At 48.3% G+C, this 19,815-nt stretch overlaps 1 protein-coding gene across 7 annotated transcripts in view; it reads left to right on the top strand.

Annotated features, from left to right (window-relative positions):
• Positions 1–1,744: 1,744 nt before the first annotated feature.
• Positions 1,745–19,815, top strand: part of LOC144603418 (nuclear transcription factor Y subunit beta-like) — a 29,267-nt gene continuing 11,196 nt past the window's right edge. Inside the window, exons 1-2 of one of the 7 annotated variants that reach the window (XM_078416609.1) lie at positions 1,745–1,791; positions 15,432–15,525. In XM_078416609.1, the coding sequence (XP_078272735.1) occupies positions 1,759–1,791; positions 15,432–15,525 (127 nt within the window). In that variant the 5' untranslated portion in view covers positions 1,745–1,758. Of the gene's footprint in view, positions 1,792–2,627; positions 2,648–2,679; positions 2,700–3,007; positions 3,125–4,278; positions 4,671–15,431; positions 15,526–19,815 lie in introns of those variants that run through there. The other 6 variants (XM_078416612.1, XM_078416611.1, XM_078416610.1 and 3 more) reach the window with 6 other exon arrangements.

Below are 19,815 nucleotides of genomic sequence, written 5' to 3'. Positions count from 1 at the left end.
AATTCCAGCGAGTACAAGCCGAGTCTATCCAGTCTTTCTTCATATGAAAGTCCTGCCATCCCAGGAATTAATCTGGTGAACCTTCTCTGTACTCCCTCTATGGCAAGAATGTATTTCCTCAGATTAGGAGACCAAAACTGTATGCAATACTCCAGGTATGGTCTCGCCAATGCTCTGTACAACTGCAGCAGAACCTCCCTGCTCCTATACTCAAATCCCCTCACTATGAATGCCAACATACCATTCGCTTTCTTCACTGCCTGCTGCACCTGCATGCCTACTTTCAATGACTGGTGTACCACGACACCCAGGTCTCGTTGCATCTCCCCTTTTCCTAATTGGCCACCATTCAGATAATAGTCTGCTTTCCTGTTCTTGCCACCAAAGTGGATAACCTCACATTTATCCACATTATACTGCATCTGCCATGCATTTGCCCACTCACCTAACCTATCCAAGTCACGTTGCAGCCTCCTAGCATCCTCCTCACAGCTAAGACTGCCCCCCAGCTTCGTGTCATCCGTAAACTTGGAGATGTTGCATTCAATTCCCTCGTCCAAATCATTAATATATATTGTAAATAGCTGGGGTCCCAGCACTGAGCCTTGCGGTACCCCACTAGTCACTGCCTGCCATTCTGAAAAGGACCCGTTTATTCCTACTCTGCAATGGGAAAGTCAATGGGAAAAAGGGGGGTGGGGAGGGGGGAGGTTAGGGGCTAGAATTTCAGACCCACTACTAGAGTTTCAGTGCCCGGTGCGGCTCGGCTGCGGGCCTTAACATTGCCGGCGCAGCTCGGCTGCGGGACGTTTCAGTGCCCGGTGCGGCTCGGCTGCGGGCCTTAACATTGCCGGCGCAGCTCGGCCGCGGGACGTTTCAGTGCCCGGTGCGGCTCGGCCGCTGGACTTAACATCGCCCGGTGCGGCCGCGGGACGTTTCAGTGCCCGGTGCGGCTCGGCCGCGGGACGTTTCAGTGCCCGGTGCGGCTCGGCCGCTGGACTTAACATCGCCCGGTGCGGCCGCGGGACGTTTCAGTGCCCGGTGTGGCCGCGGGACGTTTCAGTGCCCGGTGCGGCTCGGCCGCGGGACGTTTCAATGCCCGGTGCGGCTTGGCCGCTGGACTTAACATCGCCCGGTGTGGCCGCGGGACGTTTCAGTGCCCGGCGCGGCTTGGCCGCTGGACTTAACATCGTCAGCGCTGTTCGGCCGCGGGACGTTTCAGTGCCCGGTGCGGCTCGGCCGTTGGACATCGCCCGGTGTGGCCGCGGGACGTTTCGGTGCCCGGGGCGGCTCGGCCGGGGGGCCTTCCATCCCCTTGCGGGGGCTGTGCGTGTCGTTTGCCTCGGTAGGGGTCGAGCTGCCTGTCCGTGGGTGCGGGGGGAAGAGAGGGGAAGTTTTGTTGCCTCCATCACAGTGAGGGGGTGTTTGGAGTCACTGTGATGGATGTTTGTGTTGGGGTCGGGTGTCCTGTGTTCTTTTCTTTTTGCTGTATTTTGTGTGACTGCTGAAATTTCGCTCGGTGTTGTGCCGAGTGACAATAAAGTGTTGTTATGTTATGTTATGTTATGTTATGTTATAGGTTTTTTTTTTCCAGAGGGATTTTAAAAAATAGCTCTAATTTTATGTTTGGTACTGCAAGCTAAAAATATTAACGGCTTTATGTTAGAAATATAAGGATTTGCAGATGTTGAAATCTTGAGCAATACACAAAGTACAAGAGGAACTCAGGCCAGGCAGCTCCTGTGGAGGAATGGACAGATGATGTTTCGGCTTGAGGCCCTTCTTCAGACAGTACGTTACATTTTTCAATACAGTATCATTGCACAAGTGTCAATAGAGCTAATTGCTTAACGATTTCAATGGCCTGCCAGGGTGAAACTGGCAGACTATATTTTTAAAAGACAACAATGTATGGTTACTGCAGGGGGTTTACATGTAAACACTGATTTTTCTTTCCCACAGGACAACTTTTTTTCCGCTTTTAAATTTTCAAAGTAGCGTTTAAGTGGTTCAAAATCGTGTTCTAACCAATGTGGCTTGCATTCCTAATTTATCAATCGCGCTGTATCCAATTGGCATCATGGAAACATACATTGTAGCAGAACTATCTGTAATAACTAATTGGAATCAGTTCTGTTCTATTGCTCCATTAAACCAAAAGATTGAAAGTTTTTAAAAAAATGGTTCGGATGTTACGCTGGAGAATCGTGAAATGTAGCTCTGTGCTCGGGACAAAGAGAGAGAGATGAACGGTGGTCTGCAGCTCCACGCTGGGGACAAAGCTGGAGAATGGCGGGGTGCAGCTCCGCACTGGGGATGAAGGGAATGGCGGGTTGCGGCTCCATGCAAACAACAAAGAGAGAGAAAACAAAGAAAGAAACGGCAGGTTGCAGCTCCGCTCTAGATACAAAGAGCTGGAGAACGGCAGGCTCCAACTCCGCTTTGGGGACAAAGAGAGCGAGCTAGAGAATGGCAGGGTGCAACTCCGCACTGGGGTTAAAGTGAATGGCCTGGATAATAGCAGGGTGCAGCTCCACACTAGGGACAACGCGAGAGAGCTGGAGAGAATGCAGAGTGCAGCTCCCCATGGGGACAAAGAGAACGACCCGGAGAATGCAGCTCCGCGCTGGGGACCGAGAAAGAGCGGGTAATCGGCAGGGTGCGGCTCCGCGCTGGGGACAGAGGATGACCTGGAGAATGTAATTACGCGCTGGGGACAAAGAAAATGCAGCTCCGCGCTGGGGATCATAGCGAAAGAGCGGCGGGGGGGGGGTAGAGGGGCAGCTCCGCGCTGGGGACGAGCGGCGCGGGGGGGCTGCAGCTCCGCGCTGGGGACGAGGGGGGAGCGGCGGGGGGGGGTGTAGCTCCGCGCTGGGGACTTGGGGAGGGCGGGGGTGCAGCTCCGCGCTGGGGACGAGGGGGGAGCGGCGGGCTGTGATGGCGGCGGGGAGGGGGAGGGGGAGGGGGCGGGCTGGGCGGGCGGGGCTGGGCCGGGGGGAGGGCGGGCCGGCCCGTGTCCCGGACGTGCAGCTCCGCGCTGGGACTGGCTCCTCCGCAGCCATTTTGTCCAACCACAGGCGACTCTGCGACCGACCAACCAGGGCTCCGGCTGCGCTTCAATAAGGTTTGTCGCCGCTCGGCCAATGATCGCTACCGGTGGCTCGGGCTCGGCGCTTGAAGCTGGCGGCCGCCTCCCGCCTAAACCCTCCCGCTCCCGCCCTGGCGCCCGGTCCCGGCCCCGGCCCCGGCACCACCGCTCCCCGTCTCACCGGAGCCCCGGCCGGCCGGGCCGGGCCAGACCGGACCGGACCGGGCCTCGCCTCGCCCGCCGGCTCGCCCGCACCCCCTGCTCCAGCACGCCGGCCGCTCCGCTACTCGAGCCCCAGGCTTCGCGGCCTGCCCCGTCCTCCGCTGCGGGGGGGCTGGAGGGAAGGTTGCGGCCTCCGCCGGGGAGGGGTGGGGTGGGGTGGGGAGGGCGGGCGATAAGGAGAGGCCGCGGTCTAGGGCCGGAGCTCGGAGGCGGGGAGGAGGGGTGGAGGGAGAAGAACGGGTGGGGGGGAGAGAGTGCGGGGAGGGCTGGGGAGAAGGAGAGGAGAGGGGGAGGAGGGAGAGTGCGGTGTGGGTCAGGGGGAGGGAGTGGGGGGTGGGGGAGGGAGTGGGGGGTGAGGGAGGAGAGCGAGGGGAGGAGTGGAGTGAGGGGAGCAGGTGAGTGGGGTGAGGAGAACGGGGGGGAGTAGGTGAGTGGAGTGAGGAGAGGGGGGGAGTAATGGAGTGAGGAGCGGGGGAGTAGGTGAGGAGAGGGGGGGAGTAGGTGGGTGGAGTGAGGAGAGGGGGGAGTAATGGAGTGAGGAGCGGGGGAGTAGGTGAGGAGAGGGGGGGAGTAGGTGGGTGGAGTGAGGGGAGCGGGGAGTAGGTGAGGAGATCGGGGGGAGTAGGTGAGAGGAGTGGAGTGCAGAGAGCGGGGAATAGGTGAGAGGAGAGCAGGGGGGTAGGTGAGGAGAGAGGGGGGTAGGTGAGGAGAGAGGGGGGTAGGTGAGGAGTGGAGTGCGGAGAGAGGAGTAGGTGAGGAGTGGAGTGAGGAGAGCGGGGGGAGTTGGTGAGTGGAGTGAGGAGAATTGGGGGGGAGTAGGTGAGGAATCGTGAGAGTGGGGGAGTAGTGGAGTGGAGGGAGGAGCACGTTGGCAGGTAGAGGCGAGGGTGTGGAGAGGAGTGATAGTAGACTAGGGAGGAAGTGCCTGCAGATAGGAGGAGGAAGAGTGAATGTTTAGCTTGCAGAAAGCTTCAGGAGGAGGATGGAGTGAAAGGAGGGAGGTAGTAAGTGGTATATGTGGAACGGTGATAGTGCATGAAATAAGACGGGTTAAAGGATGACAAGGAGCCGTGGAAATAGGACGGGTGAGGCAGAAGAATTGAAAGGCAGGGGAAGGAGAGTGTGTGGGGAAATGGTAGATCTGGAGGATGGATGGGGAGGAAAGAGACCTGAACTACTTGAGAGTCTCAGTATTTGGGGAGGTAACAAGTTCAAGGAGGTTCTTTGAGTTGTCCTGTGTTGGATTTCCCCTCTTTTCCAAACCAGTGAGATGGAGTCTGGTGTAGCCAAACATGCAATGATTGCACAAAGTGGGACATTTGCCATGGGACTGAGTGACCCTCATTTGGTCAGCATAGAGGTAACTGGGTGTCTTTAGCCATGGTTTTACACATATGGAGGCCTCTCCTCTCTGACTTCTTAAGCTGCTGTTGTTTTGCAGTATCCAGCACTGTGTACCCATACCAGCGTCAATTTGACAGCTGTATTGAAGGCTCTCGCTGGATATGCATTGTACCAGGCACTGTTCACTTAAAAGAACAGGTGCAAATCGTACCTGTTTTGCAAATACCGAAGTATGTTAAAAAGTAAAATCTTGATTTTGTACATCACCCTTCTGAATGTTGCAAACAATGAATTGTGAGTGAATGTAGAATGTAATGCAGTTTGAAGGAGGGTCCCAACCCGAAATATCACCTATCCACACGTTCTCCACACATGCTGCTTGACCCACTGAGTAGTGGAATGTCATTTGCCTTGTTTCACAGCCTTAGAATTCTACCTCAAATAAACACCAGATGCAACAGCTTTATAGTTTAAGTTTAGGCATCCACTAATCAGACTGAAAGTGTCAGTTATAACAAGCAGACCCAGTGACACTTAAGAGCATTAGTGCTGAATGCCTTTAATCAGTTTGTGCCCTGATTTTAAAATACATTGAAATTATTCTGCATAACCCATGATGAGATTACTTTATCTTAAGTAGGACCATTTTGTTTCTGAAATTGTTAGTGCATTTAAAATGGGATGCTCATGAAAGTGGGTAAATGGGGCCAATACTAAAGGAAGGCTGACCAAGACACTTGCTTTTAAGAAGATGTGAAAAATAAATTTGCATTACTGTTGGGATTTTTGTACATCCCAATGTTCTTCATTATTGGATGTTGCTTGACATTTGGAGTTGGTTTATCATTGTGAGATGATCACTTGATGAGATACAGTGGAAAAACTTCACGTGCTATCCAGTCAAATTATAGCATACGTGATTACAGTACAATCAAGCCATACACAAGTACAACAGGTGGCCAAAGAGAAAAACACCAGGGTGCAGAATATAGTGTTACAGTGACGGAGAAAGTGCAGATTTGTTTTTTAAAGTGCAAGTGTCGCAATGAGGTCAGTTGGGAGTTCGGGATAACCCCCTTAGATTATGAGAGCTCCATTCAGTAGTCTGATAACCACAGGGAAGACGCTGGTCCTAAATCTGATGGTACTTACGTCCAAGCTATTGTATCTTCTGCCCAACAGAAGAGGAATGATCGGGATGAAAATGCTTCCTGGTTATGTTGGCTGTTTCCTGGAGTCAATGGTGGGGAGTCTGGTCTGTTATAGCTACACTGAGCTATAGCTACAATTAGACTTTAGAGATGCAGCGTGGAAACTGGACCTTCGGCCCACCAAGTCCGCGTCGACCAGCAATCACCCTGTACACTAGTGCTACACTACACACTAAGGACAATATACTTTGTTTTTGCAAAAGTCAATTAACCTACAAGCCTGTGAGTCTTTGGAGTGTGGGAGGAAAGCGGAGAAAACCCACGTGGTCATGGGGAGAATGTACAAACTCCGTACAGACAGCACCTGTAGCCAGGATTGATCCCGGGTCTCTGGCGCTGTTCCGCCACTTTGCAATTTCTCGTGGTCTTGGGCAGAGCCGTTGCTGCATTGAAGGAAATGAGACGGCATTATTTGTCCTGTGGTGTCGGAGTAGAGCAAACAGATATTCAGATTAAAGCTTCAAATTGTGGAGCCAAACGGCTACTTTTTCAGAATTCGGAGTTTGATTAGGTCTATTTCTACGAGTTCTGGGAATTAAGTGCAACGCGTGGGATAATCCGATCTAGTGGAGAAAGCTTCCATTGCATCTGAGATAATTGCATTTGTCTTGTGCTGCAGTTTAATCATTGCTCAGTGTGTCTTTGGCCAGTTTGGTTGTTGCACCATTGAATGTTTTTTCTCGTTCTATTTGCTTTTCTATGGTAGCTAACTTGACCTTGGCCTGCTCCCACAGACATGAATAACATCTGCGCCTGATTCTGGTTAAGAGATAGAGGGTAGAATATCAGGGTGAGCTCTTAAAACATTTTTCCTGCTCGCCTTAGAAAAACATGGGATCTGCATTTGGGCAGCGTTCAACCCAGCAGTGTTATGTTAATTTCTCTCATTTCAAGTAACTCCTGCATTCTCTTCCCCCCTACCCCACCCTAGTTGTTCTACCAGTTCCACCGTTTGTATCCCGAAGATAGACACAAAAAGCTGGAGTAACTCAACAGGTCAGGCAGCATCTCTGGAGAAAAGAAATAGGTGACTTTTCAAGTCTAGACCCTTCTTCAGACTGAGAGTCGGGAAAGGAGAGATATGGACAGTACATGGACTGTATTGTATGTTTCTTTTTTTTCCTAATCAGATGTGCAGCACTTTGGTCAACGTGGGTTGTTTTTAAATGTGCTATACAAATAAAATTGACTTGACTTGACTTGATGGAACATTTGAATGAAAGATGCAAAAAGCAATGATGCTCAGGGAAAGGCGGAGCCCATTGTTGCCTGTGGGGTAGGTGATAACAAGCCACACAGCCAACGCCTCTTGTTATCACACCTTCCCCAGCCAACAATGGGCCATTCTGGGCTTCACCCTTCCTGAGGTCGTCTGCTGCCGGCCTTGATTTGTTCTGGCCTTTTCTTGCCTCCAGTTTATCCCCACTCTCCCCCCCCCCTCCCCCTTCAGTCTGAAGAAGGGTTCTGGCCCAAAAAGTCACCTATTTTTCTCGAGAGAGAGAGAGAGAGAGAGAGATGTTGCCTTACCCTCCAGTTTTGTGCCTATCTTTGGCATTCTTTCTGTCAAGATAACAGGGTGTTGCTTTGATGTCACTTCTTCTGAACCATTAAGTCCTCCCTCTGTACACATCTTCCTTAGCCTAACCCCTTTGCTCCAATCTCCACAGTGGGACTTTATATGCATTCTTATAACCTAACAGGGGAAGCCCCCACTGAGCCATAGATGGAGCTGGAAGAAACAATAGTGTATAATATGCGTGGCTGAGCACCTGGGGGGGGGGGATTGCCAAGAACAAAAACGGACTGGCGGGGGCTCTGCTGAGAGCTACGAGGGGTTCGGCAGGGGAGGTGGGGGCTGCTGAGAACAAAGAAGGACCAGCGGGGCCTGCCGACAGCAACAGGAGACCCGGAGGGGGAGGGGGGGGGGGGGGGGGACCGGACCGGAGAATTAAAGAAGGACCAGCGGGGTTTGCTGAGTGCAACGAGGGACCGGTGGGGGGCTGTGGTGAATAAAGAGGGACGTGGCGGGGGACTGCCAAGAGCACAGAGTAATGCCTAGGTGAAGTCTGTTTGATTTTACCGGATTGTATGCAAAAACAAAGAATCTCACTGAACCTAGGTATATGTGACAATAAAGTATAATTGAATCATTAAATTGTAGGCGGGTAAGCCTTACATAGCTGTTCAAGAGGATTCTTAGGGATAGGATTTGGAAGAGAATGAGCTAATTAAGGATAGTGAGTGTGGCTTTATGCAGGGCAGGTAATGCGTTACAAACTTGATTGAGTTTTATGAGTGGATGTGGAAGGTAATGATGAGGGTAAGATAGCAAATGTTGCCTACATGGACTTTAGTAAAGTATTTGACAAGGTCCCTCACGGTGGGCTGATCCAGAAGATTGAAACACGTAATCCACAGTGACTTGGTAGTTTGGTTTCAGAACAGGTTTAACATAGAAGACCGAGAGTAGTGGTGGAAGGATGTTCATAAGTGATAGGAAGAGTATTATGCCATTTGGCCTAACAAGTCTACTCTGCCATTCAATCATGGCTGATCTATCTTTCCCTCAACACCATTCTCCTGCTTTCTCACCATAACCCCTGACACCCTTACTAATCGAGAATCTATCAATATCCACCTTAAAAATGTCCATTGGCCTCCACAGCTGTCTGTGGCAATGAATTGTGTCACCCTCTGACTAAAGAAATTCCTCCTCATCTCCTATCTAAAGGTACATCCTTTTATTCTGCGACTGGTTCTAGACTCTCCCACTAGTGGAAACATCCTCTCCACATTCACTCTATCTAGGCCTTTCACTATTGTCAGACTGTTGGAGGTCAGTATTCCGCAGGGATCTGTGCTGGGACCTTTGTAATTAGCAATATATATATATATATATCGAATTGCTAATTAATGTTGTTGGGTTGGTTAGTAAGTTTGCAGGAACGACTAGGTTAATTTGGCAACATTTTTGGCAGAGACATTATGGGACAAAGGGCCTGTTCCTTTGCAGTATTGTTCTTTGCTCTAATTTTAATTTTGTCACTGTCATTCCGGAGATTAATACTAGCAAGTGTTTTGGGAGATCTCTCCCTACTTATTAAATAAAGCCAGGGAGGCTTTAGCATCTCCTTGGTCATCTGTGGTAGAGTGTTGAGCAGAAAAAACACTGCTGTAGAAACTCAAAGGGTCAGGCAGCATTCGTGGAGGGAAATGGACAGATGATGTTTCAGTTCGGGACACTTCAGACTGATCAAAGGCCCCAACCCAAAATGCAATCTGTCCCTACACAGATGCTACCTGGCTCGCTGAGTTCCTCCAGCAGTTCGTAGTTTGCTCAAGATTCCAGCAGCTGCAATCTCCTGTGTCTTCACCTGAATGTGTGTTGCTTCACTGATAGACAATAGGTACAGGAGGAGGCCATTCGGCCCTTCGAGCCAGCACCGCCATTCAATGTGATCATGGCTGATCATTCTCAATCAGTACCCTGTTCCTGCCTTCTCCCCATACCCCCTCACTCCGCTATCCTTAAGAGCTCCATCTAGCTCTCTCTTGAATGCATTCAGAGAATTGGCCTCCACTGCCTTCTGAGGCAGAGAATTCCACAGATTCACAACTCTCTGACTGAAAAAGTTTTTCCTCATCTCAGTTCTAAATGGCCTACCCCTTATTCTTAAACTGTGGCCCCTTGTTCTGGACTCCCCCAACATTGGGAACATGTTTCCTGCCTCTAATGTGTCCAACCCCTGTTTCGATAAGATCTCCTCTCATCCTTCTAAATTCCAGCGTATACAAACCTAGTCGCTCCAGTCTTTCAACATATGATAGTCCCGCCATTACGGGAATTAACCTAGTAAACCTACGCTGCACACCCTCAATAGCAAGAATATCCTTCCTCAAATTTGGAGACCAAAACTGCACACAGTACTCCAGGTGCGGTCTCACTAGGGCCCGGTACAACTGCAGAAGGACCTCTTTGCACCGTGGTGTTCGGTTCCACATTGATTGGTAACGTGATCTTTGGATTGAGGCATTCCTGAAGGAGAGTCACCAATGCCCCAAACAGGGGAAGAGGCAACGTGCTGGAATAACGCAGCGGGTCAGGCAGCATCTCTGGAGAATATGGATAGGTGCCGTTTCAGGTCGTAATCCTCCTGGGATGCTGCCTGACCCACGGATTTATTCCAGCACTTTGTGTCTTTTAAAAAAAATAAACCAGCTTTTGTTTTTACTTTTAGAATCTAACAGGGATTTTAGGATAAACTTTAGCAAGAGAATATGGAAGGGATTTTAGGATAAACTTTAGCAAGAGAATATGGAAGCTGGTGCTACTGGCAAGTTAAGGCAAATAGCATAGATGTATTGAAGGCTGAGGACCTGTTCCTAACTACTTGGTATGGGTGACTGGTGATAAGAACAGCTGGCCGGAAGTCTCTCAATGCGTTTTTCAAGATAGTTGAAGAGGACGGGATAAAGAAAATAATTTTGTTAGGATCCTAATAATGGTTCATTTAGCTTTGTTGTAGGAGATTGATTTTGGCTGCCAAAATTTGAAACATGCTGCCATTTCCATAAATCATATTCTGATTTCTGATCCATTCTATTTGCAGTATAAAGAGCTCCAAATAACGTTTCCCAGTCACTAAGTGAGTTTGTTAAGAAGTTATTGCTAAACAGAAAACATCGGGAAAAGCAGAGCGGTTTATCAGCATCATTCCTCCACCAGTAGTTCTCTTGAAAATAACAGTACTGAAACTCTAAATATAAATATACAAATATATAAACTGCAAATATACGTTCAGTTCTGACCTGAAATGTAAATGTGTTTCCTTTCTTTACACCCTTGCTGAGTTTTCCCCAGAGTTTGTTTTTTTATAGATTAGAGTTGCAAGGTGGCTTGACAAAGATCTTATTTATCATTGTGATAGCACTGTTTGCTTTAATTAAAATTCATAATGTCAGCGTAGATTTTGCTATAGATTTTAAGTATTAAACTGCTTTTTTAATTAAAATCATTCGGCTGTCACACATTATCACATCAGATTATCAAAACAATTCTCAACAGTTCAGTGCAACATTGGAATAGAAGCAAATAGAGTCACACAGCACAGAAACAGACCACTCCCCTGCTCAATTCATCAACCACCCCTATCCCTGCTCAATTCATCAACCACCCTTCCCCTTGCTCAATTCATCCATGCCGACTAAGATACTCCATCTAAACTAGTCCCACCTGCCCCCCCCTCAGCCATAACCTCCAATACCTTGAACCACCCCCCCCCCCATCCATGTACCTATCTAAATGCCCTCCACTCATTGTCCTTGCACCCACCTCAACTACCTCCTCTGGCAGCTCATTCCAAATACCCACACCCTTTGGTTTACTTTAGAGATACAGTGTGGAAACAGGCCCTTCGGTCCACGCCAACCAGCGTTCACCCCGTACACCATCACTATCCTACACAATAGGGGCTATTTACAAAAGCCAATTACCTACAAACCTGCACATCTTTGGAATGTTGGGAAAATCCACACAGTCACAGGGAAAACTTGCAAACTCAACAAGGACAACACCCATTGTCAGGATCGAACCTGGGTCTCTGGAGCTGTAAGGCAGTAGCTCTGCCGCGGCGCCTCTGTACTGCCCCGGCCCTCTGTGTGAAAAGGTTGACCCCTTTGCTCTCCCCTTCAACTGTAAACCCAATCCCTCCAGTTCCCGACTCCCCAACCCTTTGAAAAGGACTCTGTTCATTCACCCCATCCATTATGCTTATGATCCCACACACCTCTACAAGATCACCCCTCAGTCTCCCACGCGTGGAACTAAGTCACAGCCCACCCAATCTCTTGTCACAGCTCAGGCCCCTGTGCCCAGTCATGTCCCTGCAAATCCCCACACTTCTCCAGTTCAATGGCATCTCTCCTACAGGGCGTCACAGTGGTGCAGCCGGTAGAGCTGCTGCCTCGCAGCGCCAGAGACCCAGGTTCAATCCAGACTATGGGTGCTTCTGCATGAAGTTTGCACGTTCTCCCTGTGACCACGTGGATTTTCTCTGGTTTCCTCCCACATTCCTTTGTAGGTTAATTGGCTTTTGTAAGTTGCCCCTAGTACCTAGGATGAGAAAGTGGGATAACAGAACTAGTGCATGGGTCGGCATGGACTGGGTGGGCTGAAGGGCTTGTGTCCACAAAATTACGAGAGCATTGTGTCCGTTGCATGTATCTCAGTCCTGAAAGGGTTAGGAGGGGGAACCAATTTTTTGGCAGGCAGCTTGCTAGTGCTACATGGGTGGGTTTAAACTAAATAGCAGGGGGAGGGCTTGACAAATTGGAAGTATAAGGATGGAGTTAGGAGGAGGGGGAGTTCAACGAGATCTGGGTGTCCTAGTGCATCAGTCAATGAAAGGAAGCATGCAGGTACAGCAGGCAGTGAAGAAAGCCAATGGAATGTTGGCCTTCGTAACAAGAGGAGTTGAGTATAGGAGCAAAGAGGTCCTTCTACAGTTGTACCGGGCCCTGGTGAGACCGCACCTGGAGTACTGTGTGCAGTTTTGGTCTCCAAATTTGAGGAAGGATATTCTTGCTATGGAGGGCGTGCAGCGTAGGTTCACTAGGTTAATTCCCGGAATGGCGGGACTGTCGTATGTTGAAAGGCTGGAGCGATTGGGCTTGTGTACACTGGAATTTAGAAGGATGAGGGGGGATCTTATTGAAACATATAAGATAATTAGGGGATTGGACACATTAGAGGCAGGAAACATGTTCCCAATGTTGGGGGAGTCCAGAACAAGGGGCCACAGTTTAAGAATAAGGGGTAGGCCATTTAGAACGGAGATGAGGAAGAACTTTTTCAGTCAGAGAGTGGTGAAGGTGTGGAATTCTCTGCCTCAGAAGGCAGTGGAGGCCAGTTCGTTGGATGCTTTCAAGAGAGAGCTGGATAGAGCTCTTAAGGATAGCGGAGTGAGGGGGTATGGGGAGAAGGCAGGAACGGGGTACTGATTGAGAGTGATCAGCCATGATCGCATTGAATGGCGGTGCTGGCTTGAAGGGCTGAATGGCCTACTCCTGCACCTATTGTCTATTGTCTATTGACACCCGAATTAATGGGCGGAAAGTTCAAGAAGGGATAAGAGAGTAAGGTCAGGTGAATGGGAACCAGTGTGGGAGGGGAGGTGAATACCGATTTAAAAGTGTTGTATATGAATGTGCAACTTTTTAGAAATAAATTAGATGAGCTTGGGGCTCATGTTGTGGGAATTACAGAGACATGGCTGCAAGAGGATCGGAGGTAGGAACTGAATCAGGGTTAGACGTCCTATCGAAAAGACAGATGGGTGGGTAGAGGGGGTGGGGTGGCTCAGTTGATAAGAAATGAAATTCAGTCCTTTGCGAGGGGTGACATAGAATTAGAAGATGTGGAGTCATTGTGGATTGAACTGAGAAACTGTAAGGGCAAAAAGACCCTAATGGGAGTTATCTACAGGCCCCCAAACAGTAGCCTGGATATAGGATGCAAGTTGCATCAGGAGTTAAAATTGGCATATAACAAAGGTAATGCTATAACCATAAAGGTGGTTATGGGAGATTTCAACATGCAGGTAGACTGGGAAAATCAGGTTGGTACTGGACTCCAAGAAAGGGAGTTTGTGGAGTGCCTCCGAGATGGGTTCTTAAAGCAGCTTGTACTGGAGCCTACCAGGGAGAAGGCAATTTTTCGATTTAATGTTGTGTAATGAACCGGTTTTGACAAGGGAACTCGAGGTAAAGGAACCATTAGGAGGTAGAGACCATAATATGATAAGTTTTAATCTGCAATTTGAGAGGGAGAAGGTAAAATCAGAAGTGTCAGTATTGCAGTTGAACTAAGAGGACTATGGAGGCATGAGGGAGGAGCTGGCCAGAGTTGACTGGGAGGGGCCCTAGCAGGGATGACGATGGGCAGAAATGGCAGGAATCTCTGGGAATAATCCAGAAGATGCAGGATCATTTCATTCCAAAGAGGAGGAAAGATTCTAAGGGGAGTAAGAGGCAACTGTGGCTGACAAGGGAAGTCAAAGACATTTAAAACTAAAAGAGAGACATATAACATAGCAAAGATGAGCGGGAAGGCGGAGGATTGGGAAACTTTTAAAGAACAAAAGAAGGTAACTAAAAAGGCAATACAGGGAGAAAAGATGAAGTACGAAGGCAAGCTAGCCAAGAATATAAAGGAGGATAGTAAAAATTGGCAATGAATTCCACATTCACCACCCTCTGAATAAAGAACTTCCTCATCTCTTTCTAATTACCTCATCTCGTTCCTTTTATTCTGAGGCTATGCCCTCTGGTCCTGGACTCTCCCTTTAGTGGAAACATCCTCTCTGTTGTCATGCCCCTCCCCCCCCCCCCCTTAGACCCGCTCCAGGGCAGGGAGGTGAATACTGAATGATGCCCACAAATTCACCACAAAAAATAAAACTCCACATAAAAAAATGAGCAAATGAATCTTTTGCCTTGGCTTAGGCGATCTCTTGGTTGCCAAACATTTTAACTCCCCTTCCCATTTCTCATACTGACCTTTGTCCTGGGCCTCCTTCAGAGTGAGAGTGAGGCCACATGCAAATTGGAGGAACAGCAACTCATGTTTCGCTTGGGCAGCTTGCACCCTGCGGTCTGAACGTGATTTCTCTCATTTCAAGTAATCTTTGCATTCCTTTCCTCCCCCACCTTAGCCGTCTTACTCGTTCCATCTTTCCCATCCTTGTATCCCTTCATCATCACCTCTTCCCCGGCCAATGTTCCCTGGCCACCTGTTGCCGTCCTTGCTTTGTTATGGCCTTTTACTAACTCCTGTTCCCGCCCCTCTACTTTCAGTCTGAAGAAGGGTCTCGACACCTATTCCTTTTCTCCAGAGGTGCTGTTTGTCCCGTTGAGTTACCCCAGCATTTTGTGTCTTTCTTCGGTGTAAACCAGCATCTGTAGTTCCCTCCTACGCCAATTTTTTTCCGTTACAAATGCGCGTAAACAATATTTGACAGGTTAGTTTTACGGCCAGCCTTCTCTTACTCAGCACCACATCTGTTCAAAAGTCATTGCAGGTGCTGAAGATCTAAAATAAGAACAGCTTCTTTTGTAAATACTCGGCAGATTGGCTGTGCTTGCCCCAAACGTAGAACAGGGGTAGCACAGAGGTAGAGCTGACGTCTGACAGCGACAGGACCCGGATTCGATCCTCACTACGGGTGCTGTCTGTGTGGAGTTTGTACATTCTCCCCATGACCACATGGGTTTTCTCCGGGTGCTCCGGTTTCCACCCACACTCCAAAGACGTACAGATTTGTAGGTTGATTGGCTTCTGTGACTTGTCTATAAAGGTGTAGGGTAGTGCTCGTGTATGGGGTGATCGCTGGTCAGGATCAAACCCGGGTCTCTGGCGCTGTGAGGCAAATAGTTCATGGATGGAGCTAAAATGCATTTAGATGCAGCATCAACTCCTTGTATAGTTTTGTGACATCACTATCTTAGATGAGCTGGTGAGTATGCAGGCGATAGTCTCCACTATCTGACCATGTTTCTCAATGTTGCAGATGGATGGTGACAATACCACCACAGATGCTTCCCAGTTAGGAATCGCCAGCGATTACATCGGTGGAAGTCACTACGTGTTACATTCTCACGAAGGTAAGAATATGCTGTTATTATAGAGGCAACGAGCTTCCCTCCAAAGCAGATCTGGCAGAGCATCGATGGTTCAATGGTGCGTTATTTGTCACATCTGCAACTGCACAGTGGAATTCTTTTTGCATATTTTCACATGTTTTGGTGCCATTTCCAAAGTCGGTCTACTGGAGCGGCTCCCAATCCAGGCAAGCCCCAGGCTCCTGCAGGGTCTTCCTCCGTAGCCTTCGACCGGACTGGCCGATGTGCAAGGCTGTGCCAGGAGTGTGCCCGCAAGCAGCATGCTGGGAGTGTGCCCGCAAGCAGCATGCTGGGAGTGTGCCCGCAAGCAGCATGCTGGGAGTGTGCCCGCAAGCAGCATGCTGGGAGTGTGCCTGTTGCTGGCCAAATTAATTTTGAAGTGCAATCCCTGTAATTTCCATATCGAGCAGGTAATTTACTGTAGTGTAAATATTGCATAGGTTACATTTGCCTGAGAAGTGGTTGAATTCTAAAACAGTGTAAGTCCGAAACTACGTCCAATGCTGACCAAGATAATTGCTCTTGTGCAGAGAGTTGGGATCTTTTGCAGGCACCGAAGAGGGTAGACAGCGACTTGATTTAACATCTCCTTGGAGAAACAGCACTTAATTGCTGCTGTAGTAGCGGCGTGGTGTTAGCAAAGTGTCCTTAGTCCTGCCAGGACAACGGGCCTTTATGGCAACGTGAAGACTCTATATTGCTAATAAAATTGAACTTGAATCACACAAAATGGCATCAGAAACATGGTGACTCTTGTGTACTGTCTCAGTAGAATCATACAGCAAGAAGAATGACCACATGGTTGACAGGGTCCTTAGTTCAGTTTAGAGATACTAAACCCTTCGGCCCAACTTGTCCACGACGACCAACATGCCCCATTTACACTTGTCCCACCTGCCTGTGTTTGGCCCATATCCCTCTAAACCTGTCCTGTCCATGTACCTGCCTAAATGTTTCTTAAACATTATGATAGTGCCGCCCTCAACTACCTCCAGCAGCTCATTCAATATATCAAACCACCCTTACTGTAAAAAAAAGTTGCCCCTTCGGTTCCTATTAAATCCCCCCCCCCTCCACCTTAAACCTATGTCCTCTGGTTCTCGATTCCTCTACTTTGGGTAAAAGTAGTGCCTTGTGCATTCACCACATCTATTCCAAAGTATGATCTCCTATTCTTGCACTCTTATACTTGAGTATGATTGTGCCTATGTATAGTAAGATTTTTTTACTGAACTACATGCAAAGAAAATTTAACTGTACCTAGGTACATGTGACAATAAAGTACCATGGGGCCATTAAGTCAATAGACAATAGACAATAGGTGCAGGAGTAGGCCATTCAGCCCTTCGAGCCAGCACCGCCATTCAATGCGATCATGACTGATCACTCTCAATCAGTACCCCGTTCCTGCCTTCTCCCCATACCCCCTCACTCCGCTATCCTTAAGAGCTCTATCCAGCTCTCTCTTGAAAGCATCCAACGAACTGGCCTCCACTGCCTTCTGAGGCAGAGAATTCCACACCTTCACCACTATCTGACTGAAAAAGTTCTTCCTCATCTCCGTTCTAAATGGCCTACCCCTTATTCTTAAACTGTGGCCCCTTGTTCTGGACTCCCCCAACATTGGGAACATGTTTCCTGCCTCTAATGTGTCCAATCCCCTAATTATCTTATATGTTTCAATAAGATCCCCCCTCATCCTTCTAAATTCCAGTGTATACAAGCCCAATCGCTCCAGTCTTTCAACATACGACAGTCCCACCATTCCGGGAATTAACCTAGTGAACCTACGCTGCACGCCCTCCATAGCAAGAATATCCTTCCTCAAATTTGGTGACCAAAACTGCACACAGTACTCCAGGTGCGGTCTCACCAGGGCCCGGTACAACTGTAGAAGGACCTCTTTGCTCCTATACTCAACTCCTCTTGTTATGAAGGCCAACATTCCATTGGCTTTCTTCACTGCCTGCTGTACCTGCATGCTTCCTTTCATTGACTGATGCACTAGGACACCCAGATCTCGTTGAACTCCTCCTCCTCCTAACTTGACACCATTCAGATAATAATCTGCCTTTCTATTCTTACTTCCAAAGTGAATAACCTCACACTTACCTACATTAAACTGCATCTGCCATGTATCCGCCCACTCACACAACCTGTCCAAGTCACCCTGCAGCCTTATTGCATCTTCCTCACAATTCACACTACCCCCCAGCTTAGTATCATCTGCAAATTTGCTAATGGTACTTTTAATCCCTTCGTCTAAGTCATTAATGTATATCGTAAATAGCTGGGGTCCCAGCACCGAACCTTGCGGTACCCCACTGGTCACTGCCTGCCATTCCGAAAGGACCCATTTATCCCCACTCTTTGCTTTCTGTCTGTCAACCAATTTTCTATCCATGTCAGTACCCTACCCCCAATACCATGTGCCCTAATTTTGCCCACTAATCTCCTATGTGGGACCTTGTCGAAGGCTTTCTGAAAGTCCAGGTACACCACATCCACTGACTCTCCCCTGTCAATTTTCCTAGTTACATCCTCAAAAAATTCCAGTAGATTTGTCAAGCATGATTTCCCCTTCGTAAATCCATGCTGACTCGGAATGATCCTGTTACTGCTATCCAAATGCTCAGCAATTTCGTCTTTTATAATTGACTCCAGCATCTTTCCCACCACTGATGTCAGACTAACTGGTCTATAATTACCCGTTTTCTCTCTCCCTCCTTTCTTAAAAAGTGGGATAACATTTGCTATCCTCCAATCCACAGGAACTGATCCTGAATCTATAGAACATTGAAAAATGATCTCCAATGCTTCCACTATTTCTAGAGCCACCTCCTTAAGTACCCTGGGATGCAGACCATCAGGCCCTGGGGATTTATCAGCCTTCAGTCCCATCAGTCTACCCAAAACCATTTCCTGCCTAATATGGATTTCCTTCAGTTCCTCCATCACCCTAGGTTCTCCGGCCCCTAGAACATTTGGGAGATTGTGTGTATCTTCCTCAGTGAAGACAGATCCAAAGTAACGGTTTAACTTGTCTGCCATTTCTTTGTTCCCCATAATAAATTCCCCTGCTTCTGTCTTCAAGGGACCCACATTTGCCTTGACTATTTTTTTCCTCTTCACGTACCTAAAAAAACTTTTGCTATCCTCCTTTATATAATTGGCTAGTTTACCCTCGTACCTCATCTTTTCTCCCCGTATTGCCTTTGTCTTCCCACTCTTCTTTGCTATGTTATACTTCCTCTCCTTAATTTTTATGCTGTCCCTGACTTCCCTTGTCAGCCACAGGTGTCTCTTACTCCCCTTAGAGTCTTTCCACCTCTTTGGAATAAATTGATCCTGCAACCTCTGCATTATTCCCAAGAATACCTGCCATTGCTGTTCTACCATCTTCCCTGCTAGGGCCTCCTTCCAGTCAATTTTGGCCAGCTCCTGCCTCATGCCTCTGTAATCCCCTTTGCTATACTGTAATACCGACACTTCCGATTTTCCCTTCTGCCTTTCCATTTGCAGAGTAAAACTTATCATGTTGTGATCACTGCCTCCTAATGGCTCTTTTACCTCTAGTCCCCTTATCAGTTCAGGATCATTACACAACACTAAATCCAGAATTGCCTTCTCCCTGGTAGGCTCCAGTACAAGCTGTTCTAAGAATCCATCTCGAAGGCACTCTACAAACTCTCTTTCCTGGGGTCCATTTCCAACCTGATTCTCCCAGTCTACCTGCATGTTGAAATCTCCCATAACCACCGTAGCATTACATTTTTGACACGCCAATTTTATCTCCTGATTCAACTTGCACCCTATGTCGAGGCTACTGTTTGGGGGCTTATAGATAACTCCCATTAGGGTCTTTTTACCCTTACAATTTCTCATTTCTATCCATACTGATTCAACACCTCCTGATTCTATGTCACCCCTTGCAAGGGAATGAATATCATTCCTTACCATCAGAGCAACCCCACCCCCTCTGCCCACCTGTCTGTCTGTCAGTTGACGGTCTGTAACAGCTACTACAGTCAGAATAGTGTAAGCAGAATCCTGTGGTACTGTGAGCCGGTTGAAAGTGACTTGCTTCTATCTGAACAAATAAAGAGCTGGAGGAACTCAGCGGGTCAGGCAGTATCTGTAGAGGATATAGATAAGACAACATTTTGTGTCAGGACCTGAAGTTATTAGTGATATGAAGGCACAATAACGACTACAGTGGTGTGCAATGTGTAACCGACACACATTGGTGCAGCAGTGGATCCTGACTATGGG

The sequence above is a fragment of the Rhinoraja longicauda genome, chromosome 20, assembly GCF_053455715.1.
Source record: "Rhinoraja longicauda isolate Sanriku21f chromosome 20, sRhiLon1.1, whole genome shotgun sequence".
Classification (NCBI taxonomy): Eukaryota; Metazoa; Chordata; class Chondrichthyes; order Rajiformes; family Arhynchobatidae; genus Rhinoraja; species Rhinoraja longicauda.
This window is presented reverse-complemented; position numbering and strand designations above follow the sequence as displayed.